At 46.4% G+C, this 27750-nt stretch overlaps 2 protein-coding genes across 4 annotated transcripts in view; one reads left to right on the top strand and one right to left on the bottom strand.

Moving 5' to 3' along the window:
* Positions 1–322: 322 nt before the first annotated feature.
* Positions 323–6437, bottom strand: LOC142748433 (T-complex protein 1 subunit theta-like). 3 transcript variants are annotated; one of them, XM_075855530.1, is made up of 2 exons: positions 6336–6437; positions 323–2338 (listed from the first exon to the last, which is right to left on the bottom strand). In XM_075855530.1, the coding sequence occupies exons 1-2, from the start codon at positions 6393–6395 to the stop codon at positions 659–661; spliced, it is 1740 nt and encodes a 579-aa protein (XP_075711645.1). In that variant the 5' UTR covers positions 6396–6437; the 3' UTR covers positions 323–658. The 3 variants fall into 3 exon arrangements, with proteins under 3 accessions (XP_075711645.1, XP_075711647.1, XP_075711646.1); XM_075855532.1 differs by lacking the exon at positions 6336–6437 and adding an exon at positions 5555–6309; XM_075855531.1 differs by lacking the exon at positions 6336–6437 and adding an exon at positions 5439–5545.
* Positions 6438–6602: 165 nt separating this feature from the next.
* The window catches only part of DNAH2 (dynein axonemal heavy chain 2), a 131306-nt gene continuing 110158 nt past the window's right edge, over positions 6603–27750 (top strand). The window contains exon 1 of the mRNA XM_075859259.1: positions 6603–6708. The gene's annotated coding sequence lies outside the window, so the exon portion shown is untranslated. The remainder of the gene's footprint in view (positions 6709–27750) is intronic.

The following is a 27750-nucleotide window of genomic DNA, read 5'->3' as shown; positions in this document are numbered from 1 at the left end:
CTATGTTTACGTGTATTTACTGCAGGATCGATAGCAGAAATCCGAGGCTAATCTGCATGTGGAAATTCGCACAGAAAAATTTGGGAGGCGAATTTCACGAAGATTTCGTCTCGCACTGCGTCACAATCATGGGCATTGAGAACCTGGGCAGAGTTTTCCCTCTGGAGTCAGCGCCTGTCAGACGGTTAGTAGCATGGACAAGTATTAGGGGGAGGCGGGAGCAGATTTTTGCTATACATGTGTATGTCTCTTAATATTAATAGCTACCCGTATAAAAATGTGAACCCCTGGCATATATTAAAAAAGATTAATGACTAGAGAATAAAACATGCTCACACATTTATTACAACAATATATAGAGGGACGTATACAACTGGAGGTTAGGGGGAGTAGTAGAAATGATAGGACTCCAGCTCACTACTGCCATCGTGTGGTGAAAGGCAGAAATAGTAAGAAGATGTACGAAAACCCATACATAGGCTATGCTGTGTTATAGGGTTGTACCTACTGGAATTTTATGACATGTCAGTCAGATATCTCAGGGGACAGGTAGGTGGGTGTCCGGGAGCTGGGACCCCAATAATGTCAAAAACAAGATGAGTTCTCAAAGTCAAAAAACTACAAGTGCCCTCACCCATAGGATTTAGATATGTAGTATCTAGTCTACGAGGTCCGGCTCTAAATCCCAGTTTGGGTTCTCCTTTCTGAACCTTGGGCCACCACTTTTCTTTTCGACAATGACCTGACCACAACTGATGAGAGTAATCGCCACATTGGTGGCCAGCTCCAGGGATCTTCTCTTTACTGTGAGGGTGTCTAGGACCTCGGTTATTACCACTCCATCTTCGCTTATCCCCATGTTGGTCTCCCCTGCCTCATGTCTTCTTCTCAGTTCTGCCACGACCTTCATCTCTTCTAGACCCCAGTTGCGAGCCAGGATGCGGGGCAAAGCCTGCAGTGCCCTGGAGTAGGCCAGGAACCCGTGCTGTTCTAGACCTTCATGACCTTGACCGAGTCTTTCCAGTTGTAGGCTGAGCTCCATTTCTGCGGCTCCGGCCCCATGCACCATCTTGGGGTCTCTTCCCATAGCTCTATAGCATTTAACTGCTGATGTGATGGCTTCTCTGGAGGCTTCCACCAGGTCAGGAGTGGCAGCTCTCACTACCACTGTAAGGAGTCCTCTACCCACCTGTGGACTCGATTCAAAAACAAGTATAGGCTGCCCCCCTACGTCACTTGGGTAAACTCTTTGGCACTGTCCCAATTCTTCATATTCAGGGACCTGTTGGTCTGTGGTGAGCACCTGAGCTCCTGTTGCCAGTACCAGCTGGCGTACTTGACTACGTCTTTCAAGCTTTGCCACCAAGATCCTGGCCCGATTGCAGAAGTGCAGAGCCAACTCGCTCATTGGACCAGCAACCGCCACCACCGTAACTTCCGCATGGCACAATGCTGCCACCCTCTGTTCTTCAACCCGCTCTTTGCTGGCATTCAGTTCCTCTAGTTCCTCTGCTCGTTGAATTCGAGCGGTTCCGGGTGCGATCGTCCTTCGTTCACCAAATGGGCACATGTAGAGTGCCAGTCTTGCATTGTCCACCGTTCTAATGTTCCCAAACGGTTCTATGGGTAATACCGCTCCTTTTATTACATAAGAGTCGTCCAGGTCACCTGCGGGGAAACCCAACACCTGAAGATTCTCTGGGTCATCATCTAATGGGATGGAACGGGCTTGTTCCACTAGTTTTTGGATTGCTGTGACCTTCAGCAGAGGAGATGTCAGCGCGGAAGAAGCCATGTTAGATAAGGAGTACTGCAGTAGGTGGTATTCATGGCCCGGCACATCGCCAACAGATGTCTTCGTACCATCCGTTTTACTGGTTGTCCATGGGCAGAAGCTCTGTGCAGTTAAGTGCTGGCAGGCATGGGTACAAGCTACCCTATATCCATGGCATAGGTCAGTTGCCGGCATGCCCGCTCTCAGCAAGGTCTCGCCCTCAGACATGAGAGCCGCCGCTAGCAGTAAGACACTTGTGGTGCCATCACCACATTCCCCATCTTGGGTTTGGCAGGCTTGGCGTACTAGAATCCCAGCCGGATGTTCAATCTCTAGTTCTTGAAGGACCTTACGAGCGCTTCCGCTGACCAGGGTTTTGCCTTGACGGGTGACCAGCAACTTGGAGTTTCCAGCAGGTCCATAGCAAGAGCTGAGGCAACGGCCAAGTGTGGCCAGGACGGATGCATGACGGAGGGCACATTCTTCCAGACTGCTAAACACCCTCGTGCCGGACCTTAAAACTTGTAAGATTACAGGCGGGTCGGGGACGTGGGCTGCCATGACCTTTTTGATAATTAGTGGGGAAAAAAAAAACAATCATTAAGCTGCTGAATCTTTTTGGATTTCCATGATTAGAATTGTTACCAAGTGCCTCCATCTTATGTGTACTGTAAATGAACTAAATACCCTCAGCACCCTCTGCAGGCGATGGTTTTTAGGTTATCCTCATTCCCCTTGAACCTACATAGACCCCCTTCATCCACGTGCACCTGGATAGTCTCGCAGTCTCCAAAAATAAGGGAAGACCTTCCAGTATGGTGGCATTGAGGCGGGTATAGGGGGCACTGTAGCTGGTATAGAGGCTCAGTGGCTTATTGTAGCATTGCTTGTATGAGGACGCAGTGGCTATTATGGGGAACAGGCACTATTATGGGCGCACTGGCTCTGCTATAAAGGCACTGCGGCTGCTTTGGGGGCACTGCTGGTTTGGCGGCACAGAGGCAGTTATAGGGGGCACTGTAGCTGGTATAGAGGCTCAGTGGCTTATTGGCGCATTGATGGCAGGAGGACGCAATGGCTGTTATAGGGTACAGGCACTATTATGGGCGCAATGGGTCTGGTATACAGGCACTGCGACTGTTATGGGGGCACTGGGGATGTTTTGAGGACCTTGAGGCAGCTATGGTGTCACATTGTCTATGAAAAAGGAAGCACATAAACTGTTATGGAGGCACTGTGATTATGGGGGCTCCAGGTTGCCATTATGGGGGTATTCTGATGGTACAAGTATGGCTGCCATTTTGGGGGTGCGGTCAGAGTATTTGAGGGTGGGGCTTACATGCAAATTAGCAATGGGAAAGATGGATGAATAAGCGCTGATCCCTGCGTTACTAGGGGGTCCATTGTTATTTTTGTATAGGGCCCCGTTCTCCTCTGCGCACGGCTCTGTCACAATGGACGGCAGCACCATGTCAGAGTCGTCTCGTAGCTGCCGTCTCCATGTAGTCATCCAGAGTAATTACAGTCAATTACAGCGTATGGTCCTGCCATAATTAGCTTAATTACACGCAGTATTTTATTTTTTCCCACTTATGAGAGGTGTCACTGTCACATCCGTAATGTTTTCTCTGTCGTTCCATAAACTGTAGGCTTCATTTCACAGCATTCAAAAGACATATATATCAGACATTACAATCGAGACGGAGACAATCGCTTCTCTTAAAGGGGAAGTCCACTTGAAAGTCAAATGCGTCTACGTGTTACCTGGGCAGGTCCGTTTGGTCAAGATCATGCCGGATTATTAACGTTTTTCTGTATCTGACATATATGTGTCTGATAAATGTACGTTTAAGCTTACATCGTCCTCCATACTCTAGTCACATCCAGAGCTGCATTTACAGTTCTGATAAGTTTCCTTTTATGGGGTCACAATTAATGGAAGTAGAAGCTGTTATAGGGGCACAGAGGCTGCCACGCCCCCACACCTCCAGGACCCGCCCCTGAGCAATGTCTATAAGAGCTCCTCATCAGTCATGTAATTACATCAGGGAGGTACACAGAGGAGGGAGCCCCAAAATTCCCTCTCTTTGTTGCCCCTCCAACAAGGGACATGACTGTAGGGTTACAGAGGGACATGACTGTAGGGTTACAGAGGGACATGACTGTAGGGTTACAGAGGGACATGACTGTAGGGTTACAGAGGGACATGACTGTAGGGTTACAGAGGGACATGACTGTAGGGTTACAGAGGGACATGACTGTAGGGTTACAGAGGGACATGACTGTAGGGTTACAGAGGGACATGACTGTAGGGTTACAGAGGGACATGACTGTAGGGTTACAGAGGGACATGACTGTAGGGGTACAGAGGGACATGACTGTAGGGTTACAGAGGGACATGACTGTAGGGTTACAGAGGGACATGACTGTAGGGTTACAGAGGGACATGACTGTAGGGTTACAGAGGGACATGACTAGGGTTACAGAGGGACATGACTGTAGGGTTACAGAGGGACATGACTGTAGGGTTACAGAGGGACATGACTGTAGGGTTACAGAGGGACATGACTAGGGTTACAGAGGGACATGACTGTAGGGTTACAGAGGGACATGACTGTAGGGTTACAGAGGGACATGACTGTAGGGTTACAGAGGGACATGACTGTAGGGTTACAGAGGGACATGACTGTAGGGTTACAGAGGGACATGACTGTAGGGTTACAGAGGGATATGACTGTAGGGTTACAGAGGGACATGACTGTAGGGTTACAGAGGGACATGACTGTAGGGTTACAGAGGGACATGACTGTAGGGTTACAGAGGGACATGACTGTAGGGTTACAGAGGGACATGACTGTAGGGTTACAGAGGGACATGACTGTAGGGTTACAGAGGGACATGACTGTAGGGTTACAGAGGGACATGACTGTAGGGTTACAGAGGGACATGACTGTAGGGTTACAGAGGGACATGACTATAGGGTTACAGAGGGACATGACTGTAGGGTTACAGAGGGACATGACTGTAGGGTTACAGAGGGACATGACTGTAGGGTTACAGAGGGACATGACTGTAGGGTTACAGAGGGATATGACTGTAGGGTTACAGAGGGACATGACTGTAGGGTTACAGAGGGACATGGCTAGGGTTACAGAGGGACATGACTGTAGGGTTACAGAGGGACATGACTGTAGGGTTACAGAGGGACATGACTGTAGGGTTACAGAGGGACATGACTAGGGTTACAGAGGGACATGACTGTAGGGTTACAGAGGGACATGACTGTAGGGTTACAGAGGGACATGACTGTAGGGTTACAGAGGGACATGACTGTAGGGTTACAGAGGGACATGACTGTAGGGTTACAGAGGGACATGACTGTAGGGTTACAGAGGGACATGACTGTAGGGTTACAGAGGGACATGACTGTAGGGTTACAGAGGGACATGACTGTAGGGTTACAGAGGGACATGACTGTAGGGTTACAGAGGGACATGACTGTAGGGTTACAGAGGGAAATGGGATGGGGTCTAGGCCGTCAGTTGGGATTCTGGGCCGTTTCCCCTCTACCCCCACAGCCCTATAGAAACGGGGTGTCCATTCTATATTCCAGGTGAATAATGGGGTGTAATAGAGGGGTGGCGTCGTGCTTTATCGTTATTACCCCTTTCTATTTTCCGGCTGATACCCGTCTGACGGCTTCGTCCTCTGCCCACCGATGTCTCACGCCAATCAGTAAACCGACTTGCTTTTGAATTCATACGACGTCACATGACTTACTGGCTGCTTATTGGCTGTTACTTTGAGCCCAAGGTGGCCATTTATGTTGTGGCAGCTTTCATATATTAATGAGCTGAGGTAAAATGAAAGCTGAGCTCTGATTGGTCGCTATGGGCAGCAAAGGACATTCTTCCCATAAGACCGCTCATAAATCTCCTCCATTATCTGCAATTTTTTGTGGCCCTTCAGGGTCTGTTCACACGCAGAGTCAAAAACGTCTCAAAATACGGAGCTGTTTTCAAGAGAAAACAGCTCCTGATTTTCAGACGTTTTTTGTGCCACTCGCAATTTTCGCAGCGTTTTTTACGCCCGTTTTTGGAGCTGTTTTCAATACAGTCTATGGAAAACGGCTCCAAAAACATCCCAAGAAGTGTCCTGCACTTCTTTTTCGCGGCCGTTTTTTTACACGTAAAAAAAACGCAGCGAAAAACGCTCCGTCGGAACAGAATGCCGTTTTCCCATTGAAATCAATGGGCAGATGTTTGGAGGCTTCCGATTTTTCGGACGTTTTTCGGGCGGTTTACGGCCAGAAAATAGGCCATGTGAACATACCCCTAGGAGGGAGACATAATGTTCACGTGATCCTATTATGCTGCATTATATTCACACATTAGAGTAACCTCATGGATGTGAATCGTGGCAACCAATCAGATCACAGCTTACAATCTCTAAACTGCACTGGAAAAGAATGAAAGTTATGGTTGCTATAGGTAACAAGGCCCCGCCTTCTTTAGGACAGTTCCCTTCTCTCTCCTCTCTCCATTTCTCTGTATATATATACATGAGTATGCTTTACTACACAGAGGAACCGCCTGTCGCCAGTCAGGCTCCCGTCAGCCATGATGATACTTTCTATTGGCTTAGTCTTCTGTCAGTTATCACATTGCTGCTTCTCATTGGAAGGCTCTTCTGTCAGTTACTATCTGAGAATAAGCGTCTTCTACTGTTGCCGTCCTTGTCTCCGCCCTATTTTTAGCCTCTTATCCTCCTGTTGGTTCAGCGTTTGACCAATTACTGCCCGTGAGATGCACCATGTGACTTTTGCCTTACCGTTGCCTAGGAGACGCGTCCAGGGCAACCGCCTGTGTAGTGTACATTGTATGTTCTCTGTACTGACTGCATGATATCCCCGGCAGTGTCATATACAGAAAGGGGTGAGTAGCACGTGACCTTATACTATATGTATGTGAAATATACCGAGAGGGTTGAGTAACACGTGACCTTATACTACATGTATGTGACATATACAGAGAGGAGTGAGTACCATGTGACCTTATACTACATGCATGTAACATATACAGAGAGGGGTGAGTACCACGTGACCTTATAATACATGTATGTGACATATAGAGATGGGTGAGTACCACGTGACCTTATAATACATGTATGTGACATATAGAGATGGGTGAGTACCATGTGACCTTATACTACATGTATGTGACATATACAGAGAGGGTTGAGTAACACGTGACCTTATACTACATGTATGTGACATATAGAGATGGGTGAGTACCACGTGACCTTATAATACATGTATGTGATATATAGAGATGGGTGAGTACCATGTGACCTTATACTACATGTATGTGACATATAGAGATGGGTGAGTACCACGTGACCTTATAATACATGTATGTGATATATAGAGATGGGTGAGTACCATGTGACCTTATACTACATGTATGTAACATATACAGAGAGGGGTGAGTACCACGTGACCTTATAATACATGTATGTGACATATACAGAGAGGAGTGAGTACCATGTGACCTTATACTACATGTATGTAACATATACAGAGAGGGGTGAGTACCACGTGACCTTATAATACATGTATGTGACATATAGAGATGGGTGAGTACCACGTGACCTTATAATACATGTATGTGACATATAGAGATGGGTGAGTACCATGTGACCTTATACTACATGTATGTGACATATACAGAGAGGGTTGAGTAACACGTGACCTTATACTACATGTATGTGACATATAGAGATGGGTGAGTACCACGTGACCTTATAATACATGTATGTGATATATAGAGATGGGTGAGTACCATGTGACCTTATACTACATGTATGTGACATATACAGAGAGGAGTGAGTACCATGTGACCTTATTTCTATATGTATGTGACATGTACAGAGAGGGGTGAGTACCACGTGACCTTATACTACATATATGTGACATATACAGAGGGGTGAGTACCACATGACCTTATACTACATGTATGTAACATATACAGACAGGGGTGAGTACCACGTGACCTTATACTACATGTATGTGACATATAGAGAGGGGTGAGTACCACGTGACCTTATACTACATGCATGTAACATATACAGAGAGGGGTGAGTACAACGTGACCGTATACTACATGTATGTGACATGTACAGAGAGGGGTGAGTACCACGTGACGTTATACTACATGTATGTAACATATACAGAGAGGGTTGAGTAACACGTGACCTTATACTACATGTATATGACATACAGAGAGGGGTGAGTACCACGTGACCTTATACTACATGCATGTAACATATACAGAGAGGGGTGAGTACAACGTGACCTTATACTACATGTATGTGACATATACAGAGAGGGGTGAGTACCACGTGACCTTATACTACATGTATGTGACATATACAGAGAGGAGTGAGCACCACATGACCTTATACTACATGTATGTGACATGTACAGAGAGGGGTGAGTACCACGTGACCTTATACTACATGCATGTAACATATACAGAGAGGGGTGAGTACCTCGTGACCTTATACTACATGTATGTGACATATACAGAGAGGGGTGAGTAACATGTGACCTTATACTACATGTATGTGACATGAACAGAGAAGGATAACGATCACGTGACCTTATGCTACATGTATGTGACATATATAGAGAGGAGTGAGTACCACGTGACCTTATACTACATGTATGTGACATGTACAGAGAGGGATGAGTACCACATGACCTTATACTACATGTATGTGACATACAGAGAGGGGTGAGTACCACATGACCTTATACTATATGTATGTGACATATATAGAGAGGAGTGAGTACCACGTGACCTTATACTACATGTATGGGACATATATAGAGAGGGGTGAGTACCACGTGACCTTATACTACATGTATGTGACATGTACAGAGAGGGATGAGTACCACATGACCTTATACTACATGTATGTGACATACAGAGAGGGGTGAGTACCACATGACCTTATACTATATGTATGTGACATATATAGAGAGGAGTGAGTACCACGTGACCTTATACTACATGTATGTGACATATATAGAGAGGAGTGAGTACCACGTGACCTTATAATACATGTATGGGACATATACAGAGAGGGTTGAGTAACATGTGACCTTATACTACATGTATGTGACATATACAGAGAGGGGTGAGTACCACGTGACCTTATACTACATGTATGTGACACATACAGAGAGGGGTGAGTACCACATGACCTTATAATACATGTATGTTACATATATAGCGAGGAGTGAGCACCACGTGACCTTATACTACATGTATGTGACGCATACAGAGAGGAGTGAGTACCACGTGACCTTATACTACATGTATGTGACATATATAGTGAGGAGTGAGTACCACGTGACCTTATACTACATGTATGTGACATATACAGAGAGGGGTGAGTACCACGTGACCTTATACTACATGTATGTGACGCATACAGAGAGGGGTGAGTACCACGTGACCTTATACTACATGTATGTGACATATATAGCGAGGAGTGAGTACCACGTGACCTTATACTACATGTATGTGACATATACAGAGAGGGGTGAGTACCACGTGGCATTATACTACATGTAGGTGACTGGTATATACAGGGAGACACATGAACTTATGCTACATGTATGTGACTGGAATATTTGGGGAGTTACATGATCTTAACCTGTATACTACACTGAGGGAATATATACAGGGGGCAGCAGGTAATAAGTACATGGCCTTAACTGTATACTACATGTATGTGTGAGGTGATATATACAGGCAGGAGATGGTCACATGATCTTACCTGTATACTACATGTATGTGTGAGGTGATATATACAGGCAGGAGATGGTAACATGATCTTACCTGTATACTACATATATGTGTGAGGTGATATATATATACAGGCAGGGGATAGTCACATGATCTCACCTGTATACTACATGTATGTGTGGGGTGATATATACAGGTAGGAGATGGTCACATGATCTTACCTGTATACTACATGTATGTGTGAGGTGATATATACAGGCAGGAGTTGGTCACATGATCTTACCTGTATACTACATGTATGTGTGAGGTGATATATACAGGCAGGAGATGGTAACATGATCTTACCTGTATACTACATGTATGTGTGAGGTGATATATACAGGCAGGAGATGGTCACATGATCTTACCTGTATACTACATGTATGTATGAGGTGATATATACAGGCAGGGAATAGTCACATGATCTTACCTGTATACTACATGTATGTGTGGGGTGATATATACAGGTAGGAGATGGTCACATGATCTTACCTGTATACTACATGTATGTGTGAGGTGATATATACAGGCAGGAGATGGTCACATGATCTTACCTGTATACTACATGTATGTGTGAGGTGATATATATACAGGCAGGGGATAGTCACATGATCTTACCTGTATACTACATGTATGTGTGAGGTGATATATACAGGCAGGAGATGGTCACATGATCTTACCTGTATACTACATGTATGTGTGGGGTGATATATACAGGCAGGAGCTGGTCACATGATCTTACCTGTATACTACATGTATGTGTGGGGTGATATATACAGGCAGGAGCTGGTCACATGATCTTACCTGTATACTACATGTATGTGTGAGGTGATATATATACAGGCAGGGGATAGTCACATGATCTTACCTGTATACTACATGTATGTGTGAGGTGATATATACAGGCAGGAGATGGTCACATGATCTTACCTGTATACTACATGTATGTGTGAGGTGATATATACAGGCAGGAGATGGTCACATGATCTTACCTTATACTACATGTATGTGTGAGGTGATATATATACAGGCAGGGGATAGTCACATGATCTTACCTGTATACTACATGTATGTGTGAGGTGATATATATATATATATATATATATATATATATATATATATACAGGCAGGGGACAGTCACATGATCTTACCTGTATACTACATGTATGTGTGGGGTGATATATATACAGGCAGGAGATGGTCACATGATCTTACCTGTATACTACATGTATGTGTGAGGTGATATATACAGGCAGGGGATAGTCACATGATCTTACCTGTATACTACATGTATGTGTGAGGTGATATATATACAGGCAGGGGATAGTCACATGATCTTACCTGTATACTACATAAATGTATGAGGTGATATATACAGGTAGGAGATGGTCACATGATCTTACCTGTATACTACATGTATGTGTGGGGTGATATATACAGGTAGGAGATGGTCACATGATCTTACCTGTATACTACATGTATGTGTGAGGTGATATATACAGGCAGGAGATGGTCACATGATCTTACCTGTATACTACATATATGTGTGAGGTGATAGATATATATATATATATATATATATATATATATATATATACAGGCAGGGGATAGTCACATGATCTTACCTGTATACTACATGTATGTGTGGGGTGATATATATATATACAGGCAGGGGATAGTCACATGATCTTACCTGTATACTACATGTATGTGTGGGGTGATATATACAGGCAGGAGATGGTCACATGATCTTACCTGTATACTACATGTATGTGTGGGGTGATATATACAGGCAGGAGATGGTCACATGATCTTACCTGTATACTACATGTATGTGTGAGGTGATATATATACAGGCAGGGGATAGTCACATGATCTTACCTGTATACTACATGTATGTGTGGGGTGATATATACAGGCAGGAAATGGTCACATGATCTTACCTGTATACTACATGTATGTGTGAGGTGATATATACAGGCAGGAGATGGTAACATGATCTTACTTATCATTTAGACCCCATGTTGGCGCCCCCTTGTCTTGTGACCAGCGCACATGGTGTGGATTGTAGTAGTTGAGTGCGATGTACAGTAGAGTTCGTGCACCATGCACAATTATTTATGGTCATCCTGCACATAACCTCATCCAAAACATGATCCATGTGGTGGAAAGTAAAATAGCGGGCAGCCCCGGGACATGGGGATATTGTCCTGCCCAAGCTTCACCAGAGCCGGGATGAATAGTCTTTATAAAGGAAGGAACGTGGACAATGACCTGTGAGATACTAGCGAGCCTCAGAAAAACATTACCCACTAGTCCTCAACCACCACCAGCTGCTAACGTAGACTCTACATGGGATGAGACCATGGACACCAGGCCGTTAGTCTTATATGAAGCACATAGCCTGATGGGCATGACAACCTCTTTGCCCATCATTACTGGTCAGCCAATCTTGCCAGATGGCATGTATGAGTGAGAAGTCCAACCAAAACTGAGATTTTAATTCTGCATGAGAAGGATTCCCGCAGCTGAAGGACCAAAATCTACTGGACCATTGATTTTGATGCCCCTTAATTTATCAGACGTTTCTACTGAAGCCTCAACAGCTAAATATATAAGAGAACATGAGATTCTTCGGTATTTTGTGTGTCTTCTCTTCGTCTTTATTCTAACTTTTATTCTTTTCCGACTTGACTATAGTTCTTCTGCAAGATTTATTTTTTTCTCCTCCGAAGTTCAGTCTTAGAAGTTGGGGTCATCATCTGATTCTCCCCGTCTAAGTCATTCCACTGATGTTGAGTTTGACCTCTGAGGCGGCCTCTCGGTTGTTCTGAGGGCACCAGCCGCTTTGTGGTTCGATAGCATCGGCTCGATCTTCACAGCAGTTGCTTGAGGTCATTCTCTTGCTGTAGAAAGAATTGTTTGCCAATCATATGTTCTCCGGAGAACATTGTATATAATTTGCTTTTCCCAACTCCAAATGTTCTATATCCAAAAACTTATCCTGATGTTTGTAGACCTTGTTAGTCCTTCTAAGAGTCTTTCATTTCTTTGGTGGTGGACCGAGATTTAGAGACTACCATCCATTGAACTCTTCCTCCACATCTTCGTTTCTGGTGGAAATTGTCTTCTTTGTCAACAGTAACGGTTTATTGACAGCTCCACCTCCTTTCCGACCCAGAGTGTGGTGTTGTCTTCTCACAGGTGAAGGATGGATAGAAAAGTGGAGCTTGATGTTCTCCTACACTATATAGCCAAATGTATGTCGACCCCTTCCGTGTCTAATTGTTGAGTTCAGGTGTTTCATCCACACCCATAACAAACAGGTGCGTAAAATCAAGCACACAGACATGCACTCTCCACATAGAAACATTTCTCGTAGTATGGACATCGTACTGAAGAAATCAGTGACTTTACATGTGGCACCTTTGCCACGTGCCCTGGTCAACTGTAACTGCGATTATTATCTGCTAGATCTGCCTGGTTACCTGTAAGTGTTGTTATTATCTACTAGATCTTCCCCAGTCACCTGTAAGTGTTAGCATTATCTGCCAGATCTGCCTGGTTACCTGTAAGTGTTATTATTATCTACTAGATCTGCCCCAGTCACCTGTAAGTGTTATTATTATCTGCTAGATCTGCTCTGGTCATGTGCAAGTGTTATTATTATCTGCTAGATCTGCCCGGTCACCTGTAAGTGTTATTAATATCTGCTAGATCTGTCCTGGTCACCTGTAAGTGTTATTAATATCTGCTAGATCTGCCCCAGTCACCTGTAAGTGTTATTATTATCTGCTAGATCTGTCCTGTTACCTGTGTTATTATTATCTGCTAAATCTGCCCCGGTCATCTGTAAGTGTTATTATTATCTGCTAGATCTGTCCTGGTCACCTGTAAGTGTTATTAATATCTGCTAGATCTGCCCCAGTCACCTGTAAGTGTTATTATTATCTGCTAGATCTGTCCTGGTTACCTGTGTTATTATTATCTGCTAGATCTGCCCCGGTCACCTGTAAGTGTTATTATTATCTGCTAGATCTGCCCCAGTCACCTGTAAGTGTTATTAATATCTGCTAGATCTGCCCCAGTCACCTGTAAGTGTTATTATTATCTGCTAGATCTGTCCTGGTTACCTGTGTTATTAATATCTGCTAGATCTGCCCCGGTCACCTGTAAAGCGTGTGACTTATAGAAATCGCCTATTCCCAGTGCTGAGAACTTCCAAAAATATTTACATCCATATGTGTAAGGCTGGGTTCACACAGAGTTTTTTTGCAGGCAGAAAATCTGCCTCAAAATTCAGTTTGGAATTTTGAGGCAGATTTTGCTCTGCCTGAACGCCGATTTTCTCTGCGTTTTTCGCCCACGGCCATTGAGGGCCGCGGGTAAAAAACGCCACAAAGTACTCATTCTCTGCCTCCCATTGATGTCAATAGGAGGTCAGAGGCTTAAACGCCCGAAGATAGGGCGTGTCCCTTTTTTCTGTGAGCCGTTTTTTTCCGCTTGTGGGAAAAAAACGCCTCCGCAACCCATTGAAATCAATGGAAGGCATTTTCAACAGTTTTTTGGCGCGTTTTACGACGTGGTTTCCGTGTCAAAAAAACTCAGTGTGAACTGACCCTTACTGATATCAGCAGCTCCTGCTCCACTTTTATAAACTAACAACTTTAGGGCTAGTGTCCATTTAAACATGATCATGGGGGCGGAGTTGTGACAACCACTCATTCATTGTCATTGAAACTTAATCTGTGTCATTTGTGGGTTCCATAAACACACAGATAAATCCAGGAATATCCTGGCAGTACAATATGGAGTAAAGTATTGTGGGTAGAGTTACTCTTTAAATATTCCGAAACGCAAACATAAATATACACACACGTTGAGTGAATATCGAGTAAGCCCCCAAATATGTGTAAAGCAGCCATAAAACAATTATTAATTATCCCAGTGTAAATGGCGATCGCCATGTATGGAAGCTGGTCAGATCAGGGATGTATGTCACCCTACCGCTCCGCCATCTTGGATACTGTTTAATTATCATAAGTTGGGAGGAGGGGTAAATATATATATATATATATATATATATATATATATATATATATATATATTTGGTATTTTCCGTGTTTGTCTCCTCACTGGTTAAACATCCCCAGCTCTCCACGGAGGATAAACCGGCTGAACCTACGCTTGTATAATTCGTAGGCCCCTCGCGCGGAGCGCTCTCCCATTACAGCAATTACAGCCATTTCTCTTCTCGCCACGCACAGTGGGTCGGGGACATTTTCCTGTAATTCTCAGGAACATTTCAGCACTTATGTTCGGTACTGAAATTTCAGCCGTTTTTTTTTTACCTACATTTACATCTGGATTTTCAAAGAGCGCTAATGAAATAATAGTCACGATAAGAAGCGACGGAGCGGACCCCCCCCCCCCCCCCCCACCACCAACACACCTGCTCTGAGCTCCCAGCATGTCATTTCTACAGCTAGGGGACTACAACTCCCAGCAGAATTTCCAAGGCACACTAACATATGCAATAATCAAGTGGTGGTAGTCGGTAGACCTAATATGACGCCAGTTTACCCTTTTACTGCCACGTCTGAGGGGTTTTTTTTGCCTTTATCGTACATCACCTCCCATTTTTGTGTGCAGATAAGGCTTCTTATGATATTTTTCAGGATTTTTTATGAGGTTTTTCACAAAATTTATTAAATGAACTGATCATATATGATCCCAGATGTCCTCGTTATATATCAGGGACATCCTTGAGTCTTAATAGAAAGGCCTGGGCTCGACAATGCCTCTAGATGTGTCCATAGATTTGTGAAGAAGTTGCGCCTTACTGCAACTTTGAGTCATCTTACAGCAATGGGGACTAAGGCAATGAAAGCAAGGAAAAGTACTGCAACCCAAATCGTGTGTGATTTTAGTCGCATGGACCTCATTAGATGGCGTTGTGTGAGCGAGCTCCCTATATCTATGTACATGTACTACCGATAGATGGCGTTGTCTGCGCAAGCTCCCTATATCTACATGCACTACCAATAGATGGCGTTGTGTGAGCTAACTCCCTGTAAAGTCTACGCCCGTGAACCGTCGTTCTGATTTACCCCTCGACAGCCATGGACTTGTGAGTGCTGGCCGGCATCTCCTTCCTAGGAGACACAAGAACTCCCTTCCGCTCTGCTCTGCTCTGCTGTGTCCTGTAGGATGCGCGCGCGCTCACGCCTGGCCTTTAAGTGCCAACGCACACACATGTAAAACATCACCAATTAGCACATGATCACCCTGGACTATAAAAGGGCTGTGCCCATTCACCCCTTGCCTGAGCGTTGTTGTAAAGGATCTGCCAGGCACAGCTTCTGTGTCAACGCCCATAGGTAATCAGTCTGCACCTGCTTCTATGTCTGTGAGACTGACTCCATCTTCCACCACTCAGGATGGCAGGCTTAGGAGTGGGAGAGCCTATCACAGCCTGGCCAGACGGAGCTAGCTCCCGCCCTCTGTCTATTTATACCTGCCTTTCCTGTTCCTCCTTGCTTGTGATTCTTCTCGTTTGGTTTCCTGGCCCTGCTGCAGCTTCTGAACTATTTGACCCTGCTTCATACTGACCCTGGCTTGTTGACTACTCTCCTGCTCTGCGTTTGGTACCTCGTACACTCCTGGTTTGACTCGGCTTGTTGACTACTCTCCTGCTCTGCGTTTGGTACCTCGTACACTCCTGGTTTGACTCGGCTCGTTCACCACTCTTGTTGCTCACGGTGTTGCCGTGGGCAACTGCCCCATTTCCCTTAGCTTTGTGTGCCCTTGTCTGTTTGTCTGTCGTGCACTTACTGAGCATAGGGACCGTCGCCCAGTTGTACCCCGTCGCCTAGGGCGGGTCGTTGCAAGTAGGCAGGGACTGAGTGGCGGGTAGATTAGGGCTCACTTGTCTGTTTCCCTACCCCCATCATTACAGTTGTTGTTTATACCCATGTGAGTCTTGGCAAATGGTCCCTGTTCCCGTGCCGTATTTGTTCCTGTGCCTTAGAGTGTTGGAGTCGTGTTGTGCCACCTGTCATGCCTGCTGTCTCAAACCACGTGTCATCTGCGACGTCTAATGTCATCCACCATGTGTGGTGTCATCTGCCTTCAAGTTCATCTGTGCCTAAGCCTCCGCTACTGTCTGGACTATCAAAGGTATTCTTGTACTAGGACTGTTGTTTGTCCAGCTGCGACTCCACTACGGCGGTGCCGCCTAGTGGGTCCACCTACCCACGGATCGTGACAGTAAGCTCAGGCCATGGACCCCGCTGGTCAACCCAAGACCTTGACAATGTCACAAGTCATGCAGGCAGACATGCGAGAATTTAGTTCACGACAGGACCAACTCCTCCTGGCGGTGAACGCCATTGCACATCGGCTAGATGCGCAAGCTGCAGTCTTGACAGCACCTGTTGCGGTTGCCCTGGCTGTTCCTCCTGCTACTACATCTGTCAATACCAGTGCCAACTCCCGATTCTCCCTGTTACTACCTCCTCGCTATGACGGAGACGCGAGTTCCTGCAGGGAATTTCTGAACCAGTGCCAGATCCACTTCAGATTGCATTCAAAAGCCTTTCTTTCTCTCACTGGCAAGGCCCTGGCATGGGCGAACCCCATTTGGGAACGTCAAGGACCAGAGACCCATGACTTACTGTGTTTCTTACAGACTTTCCGTACAATATTTTAGGAACCTGGGAGAGTTTCTTCTGCTGCTGCATCTCTGGTGACCCTTCACCAGGGGGACACCTCCGTGGGCGAGTACACCTTTCAGTATCGTACCCCGGCGGCAGAACTGACCCGGAACAATGAGGCCTTGCTGGCTACATTCTGGCAGGAACTGTCAAATTAAAGACGAGCTTTCCGCTCGCGATCTGCCACCTCCCTGGATGGTCTTATTCTTCTAGCCACCTGGATTGACATGAGGGAATCTTCTCTCCCAAGAGGTTCGCCGGGAGAGAAGATTCCCTAGACTGGCTTCTACTTCCCAGCAATCTCTGTTGCCCTCACCAGTTGTTCCACCAGAGGAGCCTATGCAAGTGGACCGGCTCAAATTGTCAGCCCAGGAGAAACAACGCAGACGCACTTCGGGACTTTGTCTGTATTGTGGCCTCGGAGGCCATGTTTTGCGTTTGTGTCCCCAGAAACAAAAAAACTCCAGTGCCTAGGATTTGTTGGAAAGACAACCCTAGGCGGAACGGCGCTAAATAAAAAAAATCTCTTCTAAACTGTCCATTCCCGTGACCATAGTGTCCGGCGAGAAGGTGCACCGGGTCTTTGCCTATCTGGACTCAGGGTCCGTGGCAAACTTCATCCAGCAAGACATAGTGGATCATCTCCAGTTGCCCACAGTTCCTCTGGAGACGTCTTAGGCTGTTGCATCGATGAATGGACTTCCTCTGCCCGATCCGATCGTGTCTGAGGCCAAGCCACTGAAGCTCAAAGTTGGAGCCCTTCATACTGAACTGATTACATTTCTTGTTTTGCCTAAAGCCATCAATTTTGTTCTACTGGGTCTGCCTTGGCTCCAGTTACATGCCCCAGTCCTGGACTGGAATTCAGTAGAAGTTCTCCAAAGGGGCTCCAAATGTCTCCACTGCTGTTTGTTACAAATCCATCCTGTCCAGCCTCCTCTGCCTTAGTTATTAGCAGGATTACCTCCTCATTTCTCTCAGTTTGTGGACATCTTCAGCAAGAAGGAGGCTGAGATCCCCCCCCCCACACCAGTCTTACAACTGTCCGATTGAACTGGTTCCAAATGCTTCTCTTCCCTGTGTATGTGTATATCTTCCTTCCTTGCGGAGACTCAGTCCGTGTCGGCCTATATCAAAGAGAATCTGGAGGGGGGTTCCATACGAAAATCCTCCTCCCCGGCCGAGGTAGGGTTCTTCTTTGTTAAAAAAAAAGCCGGATCTCTTCGACCTAGCAATGACTACCGTGGTCTCAACCAGATCACGGTTAAGAATTAATACCTGTTGCCACTAATTTACGAGCTATTTGACCGTATAAGAGGAGCCAGGATTTTCTCTAAACTAGACTTGCATGGGGCTTACAATTTGATCCAAATCCGTCAAGGTGACGAGTGGAAGACTGCATTTAACACTTGAGACGGGCACTACGAATACCTGGTGATGCCCTTCGGTCTGTGTAACACTCCTGCGGTCCTCCAGGAGTTCGTCAATTATATCTTCAGAGATCTTGTCTGTGTTGTGGTCTATCTCGATGATATTTAGATCCAAAGACTCCATGAAGTTCTGCTGCGATTAAGGGAGAATCGTCTGTATGCCAAGCTGGGGAAGTTCATTTTTGAAAAAAATTCTCTGCCTTTCCTGGGCTACATCATCTCGGATCAAGGCCTCAAGATGGATCCTGAGAAAGTAAAGTGCGTCCTGGAATGGCCACGTCCTCAGGGTCTGCGGTCCATACATCGTTTTTTGGGATTCGCCAACTTCTACCGGCAGTTTATCCCAAACTTCTCTTCACTGACGGCTCACATCTCTACCCTTACCAAGAAAGGTATGAATGCCAAGGTGTGGACTCCGGAGGCAGAATCTGCGTTTAATAGCCTTCACTTCAGCCTCAATCCTTTATCATCCTGACGTGTCTCAACAGTTCTCGTTGGAGGTGGATGCTTCCCCTGTTGGTGCAGGTGCACTTCTGTTCCAGAGAAATTTCAAAGGAAAGGCAGTAGTGTGTGGCTATTACTCTAGACTTTTTTTTTTCTCCCGCAGAGCGCAATTACTCTATTGGGAATTGGAGTTACTAACCATCAAATTGGCTCTGGAGGAGTGGAGACATCTACCAAAGGGCGCAGCTCACACCATCCTGATATACACCGACCACAAGAACCTCACCTAACTTCAGTCGGCTTAACGGGTGAAACCCAGTCAAGCCAGGTGGTCGCTGTTCTTCACCTGGTTCCAATTTGTGCTCCACTACCGTCCTGCTGACAAAAATGTGAGGGCCGATGCCCTGTCCAGGTTGTTTGAAACAGAAGACACTGTGGAGTACCCTCAATGTATCATAGACCCGTCCTGCATTATTGCTGCTAATCCCCTGCAAGTTAGAGACATCCCTCCGAGGAGGACTTTTGTGCAGTTAGCAGACAGGAGGAGAATCCTTCGCTGGGGACACAGCTCCAAACTGGCTGGGCACGCGGGTGTTCGTAAGACTCTAGATCTGATTGCTCATCATTTCTGGTGGTCTATGCTTCCCAAAGATATTGTGGACTTCATCTCGTCCTGCACTGTGTGTGTTTCCATCAATGTTGCTCACTCCAAGCCTGCCGTTCTGCTCCAAGCTCTGCCTGTGCCCAACGTTCCCTGGCAGCATATAACAATGGACTTTCACAGATCCTCCTCCATCAGCAGGATGCAATACGTTCTGGGTCGTGGTGGACCGGTTCTCGAAGATGGCACATTTTATTCTGCTGACCGGCCTACCTTAGCCTCGACTGGCTAATCTCTTCATCCAGCACATCTTCCGCTTGCATGGCTTGCCCCTTCATATCATGTCTGATCGGGGGGTACAGTTCTACTTGAAATTCTGGAGAGCCCTCTGTAAACTCCTAGATGTGAAATTGGACTTTTCCTCAGCCTACCATCCCCAGTCCAATGGCCAAGTCGAGAGGATTAACCAAATCATGGACAATTATCTTTGCCACTTCATCTGCCTGCAGCATGATGACTGGGTACACCTTCTCCATGGGCTGAATTCTCATACAACAATCACACAAGAGAGTCCACTGCTTCCACACCGTTCTTCATTGTCTATGGCCAACATCCACAAATCTCTTTTCCTGTTTCAGCTACATCCCAGGTACCCGCAGCTGACTCAGCCTTTGGGGACATTCTACAGATCTGGCAGCAAACCCGGTCCTCTATTCTGCTGGCAGTCGATCGCATGAAGCGAAAAGAGGATACTAGGAGAAGAGAGCTGCCTCAGTTTCTTCCGGGTACCAAAGTCTGGCTGTCCTCAAGGAATATCTGTTTGAAGGTGCCTTCGTACAAATTTACTCCCAGGTTTCTCTGACCTTATGAGATCCTTCAACAAATTAACCCTGTCTCCTATAAGCTTCGGCTACCTCCTACCCTCAAGATCCCCAACTCCTTTTGTGTGTCCTTCCTGAAGCCTGCGGTCCTGAATCGCTACACTAAAACTCCTAGCCCTGCAGTTGCTCCAAGCGGTTCTTCCAATGTGTTCGAGGTTAAGGAGATCCTAGACTTAAAGAAAGTAGGAGGAAGGACTTTTTATTTGGTGGATTGGAAGGGGTTTGGTCCAGAGGAGAGGTCCTGGGAGCCAGAAAAGAACCTCAATGCTACTACCCTCATTAAGAAATTCCTCCCTCGCTCTGGTTCCAAGAAGAGAGGGGATACTGTAACGTCCACGGCCGCGAACCGTCGTTCCGACTTACCCCTCGACGACCGTGGCCATGGACTTGAGAGGGCTGGCCGGCATCTCCTTCCTAGGAGACGCCAGCACTCCCTTCCGCTCCAATCAGCTGTGTCCAGTAGGGTGCGCGCACTTGCTCGCGTCCGGCCTTAAAGGGCCAGAGCGCGCACATGCAAAACGTGACTAATTAGCCCATGATCACCCTGGACTATAAAACGGCTCTGCCCTTTCACTCCTTGCCTGAGCGTGGTTGTGTATACCCATGTGAGTCTTAGCAAATGGTCCCTTAGTGTTATCCTGTTCCCGTTGTTCCCGTGCCCTGCTACCTGTATCCTGTATTCCGTGCTGCATTTGTTCCTGTGCCTTAGAGTGTTGGAGTCATGTTGTGCCACCAGTAACGCCTGCTGTTCCACACCACGTCTCATATCATCTGCCACGTGTCACGTCATCTGCCTTCAAGTTCATCTGTGCCTAAGCCTCCGGTACTATCTGGACTATCAAAGGTACTCTTGTACTAGAACTGTTGTTTGGCCAGCTGCTACTCCGCTACAGCGGTGCGGCCTAGTGGGTCCACATACACACGGATTGTGACACTCCCTATATCTACATGTACTACCAATAGGTGGCGTTGGGTGGGCGAACTCCCTATATCAACGTGCACTACCAATATATGGCGTTGTGTGAGCTAACTCCCTATATCTCAGCCTTTTGGCTAAGATCAAGTGTAGTACCTGCTCAAGCTGAGGTTAGTAATCATCCCTGCTGGTAGAAGATGGCCATCGTAGAGGTATGACAGAACACCGAGGTGAAGGCAGGGGACCACAACGGTCTTCGCTCTGGTGTACGCATTTGGTTTAAAGGTACCATTTGTAGGTGACCAGGCGACCGCCGTATCGAGGTCAGGAAGTCGTGTAGTTTGGAAGCCCGAGTTGCTATGTGCCCCAGGGCTGGTGACCCTGGGGTGCCCTAACTCACTGGGGGTGGGATCCCACAGAGTGAAGGCACATTTGCACGCACTCCTCTTCCACACTTCTGAGCACACACCTTATTCTCCCGGCCTTCTGGCTGGGAGATGAGGAATTTTTATACCTGGCGGAAGTGCAGGCTGTGTCACATCCACTTATTTAATGTAGTTTTTTTCACTGTGTATTTGTCACAGGATTTTTGGATGCGGTGCCCTACTGGGACCCTTCCAAGGTCTAGGAGGAAAATGTGTGGCCTTCTGGTTCCTTTTTTCCCCTGCAACCCAGCCTCCCTTCTTCGGAGGGGAGGTGCAACCAGATGCAGGCTCCAAGGTGGACACTGGGGTGGCAGCCCAGGTCGAAGCCTTGGAGTGTTGTTGGGTCTCCCTTCGCTTTGGCAAGGGGGGGGGGGATCATTGATCCTCTAGGCCTATGGTTTGGAGGGTCGGGGAATGGTTATGCGGGACATCTCTCTTATAAGAGAAGGGCTGCGATAGACCGCAACCTTGTGCACTTTTTATGTGGCATCCCTGCACTTTTTATGCACTTGGGTGAGAGAAAGCACGGCTCGGGCTTTCAAAAAAACAAAAAACAAAAAAAACTCCCTATATCTACATGTACGACCAATAGGTGGCCTGTGTGCGATCTCCCTATATCTACATGTACGACCAATAGGTGGCCTGTGTGCGATCTCCCTATATCTACATGTATGACCAATAGGTGGCCTGTGTGCAATCTCCCTATATCTACATGTACGACCAATAGGTGGTGATGTGTGCGCGAGCGCCTTATATCAACATGTACTACCAATAGGTGGCCTGTGTGCGCGAGCTCCCTATATCTACATGTATTACCAATAGGTGGCCTATATGTGCGAGCTCCCTATATCTGCATGTATTACCAATAGGTGGCCTGTGTGCGATCTCCCTATATCTACATGTACTACCAATTTGTGGCGTTGTGTGCGCGAGCTCCCTATATCAACATGTACTACCAATAGATGGCGTTGTGTGAGCGAGCTCCCTATATCTACATGCACTACCAACAGATGGCCTGTGTGCGCGAGCTCCCTATATCAACATGTACTACCAATAGATGGCGTTGTGTGAGCGAGCTCCATATATCTACATGTACTACCAATAGGTGGCCTGTGTGCACGAGCTCCCTATATCTACATGTATTACCAATAGGTGGCCTGTGTGCGCGAGCTCCCTATATCTACATGTACTACCAATAGGTGGCCTGTGTGCGCGAGCTCCCTATATCTACATGTATTACCAATAGGTGGCCTGTGTGCGCGAGCTCCCTATATCTACATGTATTACCAATAGGTGGCCTGTGTGCGCGAGCTCCCTATATCTACATGTTGTCACGTACTCCCTGCTGCTCCCTCGGTCTCCAGGACGTAGGGAATTACTCGCTCGGGCGTCGCCCGGCCAGGCAGACTGAGGCAATCTGCAGCCAATAGGAGCTCAGGGGTGTCAGGGCAATCAAAGCCTGGCTGATGTTCCTGAGCTCCCGCCCTCTCCTTATTAAGTTCAACCTGGGTTAGTAGGCCTTTGCCTGTAATTAGAGTTACCTAGTCTGGTGCTTTCCCTTGTTTCAGACTCCCCTGAGCGACTTGCATTTTGAATCCTTTGTGACCTGACCCCGGCTGGACTCCTGACTTTTCTTTGCCTTCTGACTTTTGTTTTTTCCACACTCTCCCGGTTTGACCCTGCCTGCCTGACTCCGCCTTTTGCTCCCGGACTTGTCGTTAGCGCAATTGCCCTTCCTCTCCCTGAGTATAATTCCCAGGTTACCCTTTGTTATTTCGTACTGTCTCTGTCTTATCAGTTTGTCAGTTTCTCTGGTACTAGGATTGGGAACGCCGCCCAGTTGTGGGCCGTCGTTTAGGTCGGGTCGTATCAGTCTGCACCTGCTTCTATGTCTGTGAGACTGACTCCATCTTCCACCACTCAGGATGGCAGGCTTAGGAGTGGGCGAGCCTATCGCAGCCTGGCCAGACGGAGCTAGCTCCCGCCCTCTGTCTATTTATACCTGCCTTTCCTGTTCCTCCTTTGCTTGTGATTCTTCTCGTGTGGTTTCCTGGCCTTGCTGCAGCTCCTAGCTATTTGACCTTGCTTCATACTGACCCCGGCTTACTGACTACTCTCCTGCTCTGCGTTTGGTACCTCGTACATTCCTGGTTTGACTCGGCTCGTTCACCTCTCTTGTTGCTCACTGTGTTGCCGTGGGCAACTGCCCCATTTCCCTTTGCTTGTGTCCCCTTGTCTGTTTGTTGTCGTGCACCTACTGAGCGTAGGGACCGTCGCCCAGTTGTACCCCGTCGCCTAGGGCGGGTCGTTGCAATTAGGCAGGGACTGAGTGGTGGGTAGATTAGGGCTCACTGTCTGTTTCCCTACCCCCCTGCCCTTCCAGGTGGCCTGTGTGTGCGATCTCCCTATATCTACATGTACTACCAATAGGTGGCCTGTGTGCACGAGCTCCCTATATCTACATGTATTACCAATAGGTGGCCTGTGTGCGCGAGCTCCCTATATCTACATGTATTACCAATAGGTGGCCTGTGTTCGATCTCCCTATATCTACATGTATTACCAATAGGTGGCCTGTGTGCGATCTACCTATATCTACATGTACTGCCAATAGGTGGCCTGTGTGCGATCTCCCTATATCTACATGTACTGCCAATAGGTGGCCTGTGTGCGATCTCCCTATATCTACATGTACTACCAATAGGTGGCCTGTGTGCGATCTCCCTATATCTACATGTACTACCAATAGGTGGCCTGTGTTCGATCTCCCTATATCTACATGTACTACCAATAGGTGGCCTGTGTGCGATCTCCCTATATCAACATGTACTACCAATAGGTGGCCTGTGTGCGATCTCCCTATATCTACATGTACAACCAATTGGGCTAAACCAGACATGTGATCAGTAGTCACTATGGTAACACAAAGCAACAATGCCATCATATGTGCGCATCATCAATCTGTGAGTGCGTCAGCGCCATCTTCGGAAAGGGAATGCCAGTGTCATGGTAAGTTTAAATATAAATTAATCTATCTAACAGAGCGGATCGTCACATATAAGGGCTGAATAGCCCGACTCTGGGTAATCTGTATAATACTATAAATAAGCGCAAATACGGTCCGTCCACCATTCAGGTGAACAACGTCGCACAATGTATTCACCCATGGTACAGATTTCAAGGCCATAGGTTAGAGGTGTGTCTCTCATTATCTATAAGAGAACATCTCATTCCAGGTATCCACTCCATCACCAAGTGGATATATCATCCACAAGGGGACCTATGGTGAAGACCACTCCAGGATCAAATGGCCAAAAAGACAAGTGTGTCATTCATGTATATTTAACAGTTTGTACCATATATTTCAAACAAGTGTAGACGTCACCGAGCCCATGTATAAGTATAGACAGAATCCAACGTTCATCCACAATAAACCGATGCACATCGTAAATATACATGAATAAATTAAAGTGAGAAAATTCATTCTTTAATTGGCATTGCTACATCATGATCCAGAGTGTCCACTAAAACACAAAGTATGGGGAAAAAATACTCCTAAAATGAACCTCTTTTTTTTTGTTGTGTGAGCGGGCTCCCTGTATCTACATGTATTACCAAAAGATGGTGTTGTGTGAGCGAGGTCCCTATTGTTAGGAAACGTCCATCCCTTTAAGATTACCATCTCTACTAGTCCAGCTTCTGGACGATTCTGGTTTTAGATGTTGAGCCTATCCCTTTTCTCTGTCTTTCTTCCTATCACGTGTAAGGGTGGAGTACTTAAACCTGGGCTGCTTCTGTGTTCTTTTCTTGTGATTTTCCTTGCTGCATGTGTTTTGATCAAGCTTCTGACTATACCCTGTATCTTTGACTATTTGTACTTTTTGGAACTGGACCTCGGCTTGTCTCTGGATTACTCTTTGCTTACGGCTTTGGACTTTCTGCTCCCGGCTGGTACTGACCTCTGCTATTCCTGACTTCCTCTAGCTTTGTGATTTGGACCTTCTGTTTACCCTCTGGCTGTCTTGTTACCTGTTCTGGTATAGCCTGCATTGCACCTCTTATGCAACCCTGAACTCTGTTAAAGCAACCGGGTTCTATGCAGCAAAAACCATCCTGCCTTACGGTGGGCTCTGGCGAAAACCATAGAGTAGCGATAGACACTGTTGATCAGAGTTGTGGTGCATTTGGGGTTGCGGATTTATTTGCACGCTCAGTCCCGACAGTCTCCAGCAGCATTTAGGGAACCGCTCACATAGCAATTCCATAAAACTTCCACCATAGGAATTGCTCAACCAGTGATTCCATAACACCTATATCTACATGTACTACCAATAGCTGGCATTGTGTGAGCGAGCTCCCTATATCTACATGTACTAGTATAGATGGCAGTGTGTGAGCGAGCTCCCTATATTAACACGCACTACCAATAGGTGGCGTTGTGTGCGCGAGCTCCCTATATCTACACGCACTACCAATAGGTGGCGCTTTATCAGGATTCTCCATTTAGTAGGAAATTTTATGTCCGAGATTGGTGTTGAGCGTTCTCATAAGACTTAGCAATGGCCGGAGTTGGACGTCACAGCCAATCACTGTTACGTCCGCTTTGATAAGGTGGTGCCAGGGCCTCCAGGGTGCTCTCCACCTTACTGAGAAGTGAGTGTCTAGCAGCTAATAGTTAATTCAAAGGACCGCTCCACCATAGATATTTACTAGTCACGTGATCCATTTGCAGTGCGCAGGTCATGTATATATACACTGTAGCTGTTCAGTGCTTTCCTGGGAGCCGGCCCCCTCCACTATGACATCAGCTCTTGCATTGTGATGAAGTCACTAGGGGGCGACAATGAGCACAGGACAAAGCTCCTCCCAGAGTTACGAGAGTATAAAACCTGTGAAAATCCTGAGGCATTATGGGAGGGATATTAAGAATAACGAAAAGGGAATTTGTCAGAATCTATTTTCTAAAATGTCTTCACCATGTGACTCATGACTGGTGAAGTAATCCTTTATGTTATATCAGTTGTGACTGGAGTTGCCCTTTAAATATATTTATATATAGATATAGAGTGCGTGCGTGCGTGCGTGCGTGCGTGCGTGCATTATAGCAGCTGATATGTTCTCGATGTGCTGACATGTATGTTCTCCGTGTTCAGGCGTACACCGATTATCTTCACATAGTTCATTTTATTCAAATCACAAATATCAGGGAAAATCTAGGCACAGAAACCAGAACGTCCTGGGGTACGTGGGCTTACTGGCGAGTCCTGGCAGCTGCCAGACTATCTGAGTCAGTGCTAGAAAATACAGGTCGGCACAGCCGATGATGGGGGCTTATTTACCTCCTGTCCTGTCTGTGGGGGCGCAAATATTGTGTTCAGTTATCGTGATTAACCCATTTCCTTCAACAAGACTGTATATGTATCACCCTGCAGGAGGAGGAGTAGACTCATAGCTCTCTTCTATATATATATATATGTATCACCCTGCAGGAGGAGGAGTAGTCTCATAGCTCTCTTCTATATGTATCACCCTGTAGGAGGAGGAGTAGTCTCATAGCTCTCTTCTATATGTATCACCCTGCAGGAGGAGGAGTAGACTCATAGCTCTCTTCTATATGTATCACCCTGCAGGAGGAGGAGTAGTCTCATAGCTCTCTTCTATATATATCACCCTGCAGGAGGAGGAGTAGACTCATAGCTCTCTTCTATATA

This window comes from Rhinoderma darwinii, chromosome 3, assembly GCF_050947455.1.
Source record: "Rhinoderma darwinii isolate aRhiDar2 chromosome 3, aRhiDar2.hap1, whole genome shotgun sequence".
Classification (NCBI taxonomy): Eukaryota; Metazoa; Chordata; class Amphibia; order Anura; family Rhinodermatidae; genus Rhinoderma; species Rhinoderma darwinii.
This window is presented reverse-complemented; position numbering and strand designations above follow the sequence as displayed.

Excerpts from the sequence above, each read along its gene's own strand:
- LOC142748433 (XM_075855530.1), bottom strand. The coding sequence starts at position 6,395 with ATGGCTGACGGGAGCCTGACTGGCGACAGGCGGTTCCTCTGTGTAGTA. Across the intron at positions 2,339-6,335 it reads GTGTAGTAAAGCATACTCAT|GTCATGGCAGCCCACGTCCC; the intron begins GTATATATATAC and ends ATTATCAAAAAG.